Genomic DNA, 8,225 nt, shown 5'->3' with positions numbered 1-8,225 from the left:
ATAAAAGTTTTTTAATATAAAAATTAAAAAAGAACTAAAAAAAGAATAACAAAAATCAATTGAAGATGAGTGAATTGGTTGCCATATTTGCACCTGAACCAATCAAATTAATGATTGACCCAACACGATATGTAATAATCCCAAGACCAATTACTATTCAATTTCATAAATTAAAATCATATTTTCAAAAAGATCCAATTGCTACATTTCAAGTTGTTGCAGCATTAGTAAGAGAACAAAGAAGAGAAGAAGCACAAAAATTTCTTTTAGAAATAATGACAAATAGTTCATTAACACAATTAAGTCAATCAATAGAACGATATTTTTATTTAGTTATTGGGTCATTAAATGCATATACAGGAAATGAACAAAATAACAAAATATGTCATGAATATCTTGAGAAGTCAAAACGATTTGGAGATAATGAATTTACTGAATGTGTTTATGGATTTAATGCATTTTATTCTAAAAAACCTGGTAAAGATTACTTTAAACGTGCATTAGAATTAAATAAAAATTATGCACCAGCATTAATTGGTCTTGCATTATGTGAATTAAAAGATCACAAAGATGGAGTTGCATTATCTTATTTTATTCAAGCACTTAAAAAACAACCAACAAATGTAAGTATTAGGTGTGGTATTGGTAGAATATATTATTCTCAAAAAGAAATTAAATTAGCAATTCGATGTTATGAAAGTGCATTAGTTCTTGATACTATTTGTATTGATGCATTAATAAATCTTTCAAGAATATATTGGGATATTAGAACTCCACAAACAGTTAAAAGAGCATTAGAATTAGCTAATAGAGCATTAATGATTGATAATAAATGTGCACCAGCAGCTATAGTACTTTGTGAAGCAGCAATGAAATGTAATAATTATAAAGTAGCTTCAGAATTTGCAAATATTGCAATCAATTATGGAAATGAACAAGAAAAGATTTATGGACATTTTACTTTAGGAAGAATTGCTCATCAAAAACAAGATTTCATAAAAGCAAAAGAAGAGTATAATATCGCTTATTTATCTGATAATAAATGTACTTTCCCTGCATTACATTATAGAATGGCACAAGTTTTATTTAGAGAAAAAAATTATATTCAAGTCGAAAAAATTTTAATGAACTGTTTAAAATATAACGGTGGTGATTTCGATGTTTTAAAGTTACTTGGATTCACTGAATTAAAACTTAATAAAATTAATGAAACGATTGAATATTTGGAAAAGGCTTCTGTTTTTAAAATTGATTATAAAATTGAATTAATTGTTTCTTCTTTATTAGAAGAAAAACAGCCAAAAAAAGCATTAGAACATTACCAAAGAATTAATGAAGTTAATAGTACTGTAGAAGTACTCAACAATATGGGATGTTGTTATTATTTTATTCAAGAATTAGTTAAAAGTAAAGAGTGTTTTGAAAAAGCATTAAATATGGATAAAGGTAGTGAGTTAAGAACAACACTTCTTTTTAATAAAGGAAGGGTATTAGAAGAAATGAAATTATGGGATGAAGCAAATAAATGTTATCAGGAAATTATTAAAGACAATCCATGGTATTTTGATGCAAGAATCAGAAGGTGTTATCATTTATGGGATGAAAAACAATACAATTTAGCATCACAAGAACTAGTCGAAACAATCAATAATTTCCCAAATTGTGAAGACGCTAAATTATTATTAGGAGAAATGCTATGTCAACAAGGTAAAATTGATGATGCTTTTAAAATATTTAATTCAGTAACAAGTCATAATAGAACAAATTTATACGCTTTCTTAGCTCTTGCAAGAGTAATGGCTAAGTATGGTAGACAAGACCCTAAACAACAACTTGAAGCTGTTAAATTATATGGAAAAATTCTTAACGCTGATCCAACTAATGTATTAGCTTTAGGAGGTTTAGCTTTGACTACTGCTGAAAGAAAAGAAACTACATCTAATCCAATTCCATTTAATGTTATAATAGAAAGTCTTCAAAGAGTAAACGATGTTTGTCCATCTTATGAAGTTATGTTTTCTATGGGAACATGTTATTATAATGCTCGTAATATCCCGATGGCTAAATCTACATTTGAAAGTACACTTAATCAATATGGTGAACAAGTAGAAGTATTAAATGGATTGGCTCAATGTGAGTTTATGTTAAATAGGTATAAAGAAGCATTAGAACACCTTGAAAGAGCATTAAAGATTGAACCAGTTTCACAAATTGTGTATAACTATCAATTAGTTGCTTCTTGTTATTTAGAAGAACAAAAACAAAAGAAGAAGTTATATAAAGAAGAAAATGAACAGTTAAGACAAAGTGTTGTTGGTTATTTACAACAATTTAATAACTTGAAGTACAAAATGAAAACATTTGAAGAGAATTGGAAAAGTTTAATTGAACAAGCAAGAAAAGACCAAGAAGAAAAACAAAGACTCATCAAAGAACATGAAGAACAAAGAAAAAAGAAAATTGAAGAAGAGAATCAACGAAAAAAAGAAGAGGAAGAAAAAGAACAACAACGAAAAATGGAAGAGAAGAAAATGATAATTGAGAAAACAAAGAAAGAACAAGAAATGATTGGTAAAAGGATTGAAGAAAGATTAAAAGATATTGAAGAAAATACAACAGAAAAGAAAAAAAAAGAAGATAGAAAAGAAAAGAAAGAAAGAAAAAGAAAAATTCTTGAAGAAGATGAAACTGATGGAGAAAATAAAGTACCTTATAAAAGAAAAGAACGACTAAATGAAAAGAAAATGGAAGAAGAAAACAAAGAAGGTAGTGTTGAAGAAAAGAAAGAAAATCATTCAATAGAACAAAGTGATGACGTAGTTTCCCTTTAATGAAGCAATTCATTCGTTTATTTTTATCTTTGTTATTTATTTCTATTGTATTTAACATTATTTTTCTTTCATTCTATTCAATTATCTGAACATAATTGGAAGGGAAATATCCTTTTATTCCATTTAGTTCACCAAACCACCACAACCCATCTTTCCTTAGTAAGTCTATTACATCTCCTCTATTAAATGATAATTCAAGAATATCATTAGAGTGATAATCAAATAAACAAAGAACTTTAGATGTATTGGGAGGTTGGTATTGAATGAATGGAAACAAATTTTTAGAAGGACAAGGTGGTATTGGTTTCTTAAGTTGTTGATTTATTTGGTCTGTATGAAAACGTTCTAAACTAGACCAACTCCCATATTTTTTGAGTTGTTGGGAGTATGTAGAAGGATAATTAGGGGTTTGTTTTCCACAAGAAGAAGATCTTTTTATTGGTTGTCTATTTTCTGGAGAGTAATTATTACTAGTTGCAATTTGTACACTATTTGAATGAACCATAGAACCTTTGTCTTCTGTAATAAATTGGTTTGGGTTGAATGTTTGGTATTTTATTTGGTTATTAAATATATTAAAATTAAAGTATTGTTTTGAATAAAATTCTGCAAAAATTGTAGTCATAACACTGGTCAATTGTTCAACAGAATTATCTACATTGTTTAATAATTCATTTAATTCAAATACTAATTCGTCCCTAAGTTTTTCATATTTATTTTTGGAATCTTCTAGTTTTTTTATAAAATTAGCTTTTTGTTCATTTTCTTTAATACGGTCCATATCTATTCTTCTTCTATGACATTCTTGTATTCTTTTATCTATAACTTTAAATTGTTTTAAATATTCTTTTAGAGGTAATATAACTTCATTCATTATTCTTTTTTCCATTTTTGTTATTTCTTTTTTATTTAATTGAACCGTTTGTTGAAGAGAGTTTAATGTATTAGTTAATTCATTAACGTCATTTTTCCCTTCAGTACATATTTTTCTTAAAGAATAAAAGATTTTTTCTGTTTGTTTATTTTCACAAAAATAGTATTGACAAATTTTTCTAACTTTAGTTAAGTAGTGTCGATACCTTTTTTCTTTTAAAAAGAATTGTTCTTTTAAACAAGAGAGTTCATTGTCTTTAGTTTTACTTTCAATTCCAAGATGTGTTTTAATTTGAAATTGTTTTCTTTCTATCCCTTTGAGTATTCCACTTAAACTCATTGATCTTTCCTTCTGATTATTAGTTAAAGTTGTAACTTTTGTTATCATCTTTTCATTTGTCAATCTAAAAATATTACTTTTTAAGATTAACAAAAAATAAAAAAATTGATTGTGATAACTCAAAACTAGAAAAGAAAGTATGTCCAATCAGGACACACTAGTTGAAATGAAAGAACAACCCGTTGTTCCACAAATTGATACTGAAACACTCCAAACGGAAAATCAAAGTATGGAAAATGCATTAAGAAATACAACTAAATTAAATACAAATAAAAAAGAAATTGTTCCATTACTTCAAGTTATTAATACCACATTTATTTCAGTTGGGTTTCTTATTTTTTTGTTATTAGCAGTTGGTTGTTTTGTTATTAGTGTTTTTGTACCAGTTCCATATAAAACAGGTGAAACATCTGTTTGGAAATGTCATTGTACTGAAGATACATTATATCATAAAGAGTGTTGTGATGGAATTAATTTAATGGAAACAAAAAAATTAGATATTCAAGTTGGGCCATTTACTTTACTTAATGAAGAATTTAGATTAGAAGGACTTTTTAAAAATTTAAAAACAGACCAATATATTGGAGGAGCAATTGAATTTTTAATTGACATTGATGGAATAGATACAATGGGAAAAAGTGAAAAATTTGTTGAACAATATCCAATAGATGTAAGATTTGATTGTAAGAAAGAAGAATATAATTGTAATAAATTTACATTTTTTACATACAAATTATTAGTGTATGAATATTATAATATAACAATGAATATTAAACACACTACATTTGAATCAAATCAATTAGGAGATTTAATTTTATCATTAAGAACTGTTAATCACAAATATAATTATTATGAAATTGGATGGAGATTTGTATTTATTATATTGTCTTGTATTGTTATGGGATTTTTTGCATTTGTTAGTAGAAAATTTGTTTATAGTAATTGGCCTGTTGAAAATAAGTTAACATTTTTATTATTGTTTGTATTAATTTTATTTAATAATCCATTCTTTTCTTATGAATATGTATTTGCTTCTACATTGTTTGTTTTTTGGAAACTTATTATCAACTCTATATTTTGTGTATTTGTTATGTTTTATGTTCTTGTTATATTTGAAGCACTACGTAAACCAATATCTTGGAGAAAAAATATTAAATTTTGGATTGGAAGAATAATGTTCTTTTGTGCATTTATGTTAGTTATATTAATTACCTTACTTTATAATACAACCTATTCTATAACTAATATTAATTATAAACCTTTAAAAGATATCCCAAATATTGTTTTTTGTGTTGTTGATATCATTTTCGCTATTATTTATTTTGGTTGGTTATGTTTTTCTGTTATTCGTTCCTTTAGTGAAGCTAAAAGAGTTGGTAACACAAAAAGAATTTATACCTTTGGCATATTGGTTATAGTATCAGTTATTATATTTGTTCTTCTTCTTGTTGTAGCTTTTTTCCTTGGATTTGAAAATAGTGCTACAACTTATTTATCAACGTTGTCATATGGCAATCTATTTATTTGGTTATTATCTATTTTTTATATTCCAAGACCAACTCGCCCAAGTTTGTTTTTTATTTCTTTTTAAACTGAAATTCTTTGAATTTAATATTTATTTATTGTAGTTTGGGATAAAGCAAAAATCATTCTTGTTGAACAAGATGACATTGCCCAATATAAAAAATTACCTGAAGACATTGTTGATGAAACTATAGTCGGTGCCCCTCGTTCTGGTTCTAGTGATATTGAATAACACTAATTTACTTTTTTTGCTTTTAATAACATAATTTATCCTTAAAGATTTATTTTTATATTTTGTTTCTTTTTTTTCCACCATAAATTTTTTCGTTTCTTTTTTTGTTTGATATGGTTCCTAAATTATATCTTTTTTTCCACTCTTAAACAACTGCTGGAACTTTATTCCTTCATATAATTATGTCTTTTTGTGCTAACGTTTTAACTTACTTAAATAAAAGAAGTTATGGAATTAACAATGAATATCTTCATATTGTAAATGCCATTTGTATATCTGATTCTTCAGATATTTCACATAAATTCGTTAGTGCTATTATTAAGTATTATGTCTTTGAAGACTCAGGTGAATTAACAAATGTTACTCAACAATTTTGTGAATATTGCATTATTGGAAATAAAACACTTGATCGTCTTTTTTCATTATTTGGGTCAGTATTTCAACCAATAAAAACGATCTTGTTTAATGATAAGAATGAATTGTTTGATGTTAAATGTAATCTTCTAACTCTTTTAAACTTTTTTGTGAAAACAGGTCATTTTAATGATCAAATGGTAGAAGATGAAAGATTTATTTATAATATTTTTGAGTTATTAAAATTTGATGAATTATTTGTTAATACTTCTATTTTATTAGAAACTATTCTAGACAAAAGAAGTAGTGTTGTTGATATAACAATTCTTCCATTTCTCTTTAATTCATTAAACAAATCTTATCTTCATTTAGGAGTATTCTTATCAGTGATGAACTATCTTATTCATACTAATTCAACAGATAAACATATTGTTGAAAAGAATGTACAATACTTTGTTGGACATAGAATCATTCAAAAAGTTATTTCATTACTTTCATTGTCTACATTTGATCTTGCTGTTATTTATCTCCTTCAAAATGGTTACATTGATGAAGATAGTCAACTTATTTCTTCATTTAATGAACGTTGTCCATTAGAAATTGAAACATATCCAGATATTGATATTACATTTAAAGGTGTTCAAGGTACTTATGCAGCTGATATTGTTTCAAATATTCTTTTTGTATTATCATCAATTGTAGATAAATTAGATGAAGAATCCCAACTTACAGTTATGGAAAAGATTAGAATTGATGATGTTGTTTATGGATTATATGAATCTATTGATGTTGAGACCTTACCTCCAAACTATTCTAGATCATCTGAGAATGCCTTTCATTCATTGTTTTCTCAATTTCTTCGATTTGTATCAGTACTTTCATCAAATTTATTAGTTGGAAAAAAGAATGGTAGTGAAATGGTTAATTCAATGATTAGTGATATAGGAAATGATAAAATAGATCATTCTTTTCTTATTCCTTTAATTACTTCAATTGAAATTATAGCAAGAGGTTGTAATGTAAAACAAAGGGAAGTTATTGGAACAGAAAAAGGATTGATTGGACTATTAGTTAGTATGATTATGGACAGATCTATAGAGATAAAAACATCTCATATTATTTATGATCTCCTTGGTGTATTAATTAGAAGAAGTTCAACAAACACACTCACCCTTATTTCTAATATACAAGTTCCACTTGAAATACTTTTTGCTAACTGTTCTAATTATTGTGTAGAAACTAGTGTTTTCTTTAGAAATTTAATATTAAACATTATTGTTGATAAAATTGAATTAGACACAGAACAAAAAATAAAGGATAAAACAGAAACTAGTATCAGAAATGCTATACCAACTTTCTTTAAAAAGACTATTGAATTTATTAATAGAGAAGGAATTACTTCATATACTACTTGTTGTATGAATACTTCAATTTTAATTCTTGGAATTTATTCTACAAACATGAAAGAAATTTACCAACAATGGAAGAATAAAAAAGAATTAAAAAAAGAAGTAGAAAAAGTAAAAGTTTTGTTTATGAAGAAGTATTATAATGCAAATAGATTAAAAAAGTTATGTGATGTAACAGCAACATCAAAACAATTATGGAAATCTGGATTACAGACACCAGTTATCGAAGACTAATTGAAATATTTTTATTATTATTATTTCATCATCCTGATTTTGTTCTATAAAATCGTTTTTATTTAAATTAGAATATACTAATTATTTTATCAATACTCTTTTGTTTAAATTGAAGTATTAAAAAGTTTCAATAATTATTAATCAATAATTCAATTTATAACAACATTTTGTTATAGAAGAATGATTTGTTAAATTAATAAAAGGTATTTAGTTATTTTCAATGATTTCAGAATCAAAGTAAATTTGTTTAACTAAATCAATGAAGATATTTAATTTGTTTATTATTTTATTTCAATTTTATTATTGATTATTAAAAATATTATCTTTCATAGTATGTATCAATGTTTTTATTAATAATTGTGGTTATGAATCATTTATGTTTTGGTTTACTAACTTATGATTAAAATTAGTAATATCAATTAAAAATA

The 8,225-nt window shown here is 25.3% G+C and overlaps 4 protein-coding genes across 4 annotated transcripts, besides 12 other annotated features; 3 read left to right on the top strand and 1 right to left on the bottom strand.

Annotated features, from left to right (window-relative positions):
- The first annotated feature begins 7 nt into the window (after nucleotides 1–7).
- Nucleotides 8–31: a sequence feature (AT_rich).
- Nucleotides 32–65: 34 nt separating this feature from the next.
- On the top strand, nucleotides 66–2,831 carry EDI_058000 (tetratricopeptide repeat protein, putative; the record flags this gene model as incomplete). The annotated part of the gene is made up of 1 exon (XM_001740167.1): nucleotides 66–2,831. The coding sequence occupies one exon, from the start codon at nucleotides 66–68 to the stop codon at nucleotides 2,829–2,831; it is 2,766 nt and encodes a 921-aa protein (XP_001740219.1).
- Nucleotides 2,388–2,564: a microsatellite.
- Nucleotides 2,618–2,669: a microsatellite.
- Nucleotides 2,715–2,791: a microsatellite.
- A 16-nt stretch (nucleotides 2,832–2,847) lies between the features above and the next one.
- Nucleotides 2,848–2,900: a microsatellite.
- Nucleotides 2,901–2,904: 4 nt separating this feature from the next.
- On the bottom strand, nucleotides 2,905–4,044 carry EDI_057990 (dab2-interacting protein, putative; the record flags this gene model as incomplete). The annotated part of the gene is made up of 1 exon (XM_001740166.1): nucleotides 2,905–4,044. One exon carries the CDS (start codon nucleotides 4,042–4,044, stop codon nucleotides 2,905–2,907), a length of 1,140 nt encoding a protein of 379 aa, XP_001740218.1.
- Nucleotides 3,395–3,417: a sequence feature (AT_rich).
- A 65-nt stretch (nucleotides 4,045–4,109) lies between the features above and the next one.
- Nucleotides 4,110–4,151: a sequence feature (AT_rich).
- Nucleotides 4,152–4,183: 32 nt separating this feature from the next.
- EDI_057980 (uncharacterized protein) lies at nucleotides 4,184–5,800 on the top strand (the record flags this gene model as incomplete). The annotated part of the gene is made up of 2 exons (XM_001740165.1): nucleotides 4,184–5,612; nucleotides 5,673–5,800. 2 exons carry the CDS (start codon nucleotides 4,184–4,186, stop codon nucleotides 5,798–5,800), a joined length of 1,557 nt encoding a protein of 518 aa, XP_001740217.1.
- Nucleotides 5,011–5,047: a sequence feature (AT_rich).
- Nucleotides 5,801–5,982: 182 nt separating the features above from the next.
- EDI_057970 (uncharacterized protein) lies at nucleotides 5,983–7,797 on the top strand (the record flags this gene model as incomplete). The annotated part of the gene is made up of 1 exon (XM_001740164.1): nucleotides 5,983–7,797. One exon carries the CDS (start codon nucleotides 5,983–5,985, stop codon nucleotides 7,795–7,797), a length of 1,815 nt encoding a protein of 604 aa, XP_001740216.1.
- Nucleotides 7,798–7,800: 3 nt separating this feature from the next.
- Nucleotides 7,801–7,823: a sequence feature (AT_rich).
- Nucleotides 7,824–7,852: 29 nt separating this feature from the next.
- Nucleotides 7,853–7,887: a sequence feature (AT_rich).
- A 175-nt stretch (nucleotides 7,888–8,062) lies between these two features.
- Nucleotides 8,063–8,120: a sequence feature (AT_rich).
- Nucleotides 8,121–8,196: 76 nt separating this feature from the next.
- Nucleotides 8,197–8,225: part of a sequence feature (AT_rich) that runs on past the window's edge.

Source organism: Entamoeba dispar, genomic scaffold (assembly GCF_000209125.1).
Source record: "Entamoeba dispar SAW760 scf_1105229462767 genomic scaffold, whole genome shotgun sequence".
NCBI classification, from domain to species: Eukaryota; Evosea; order Mastigamoebida; family Endamoebidae; genus Entamoeba; species Entamoeba dispar.
The sequence above is the reverse complement of the archived record's forward strand: the minus strand, read 5'-3'. Positions and strand labels throughout refer to the sequence as shown.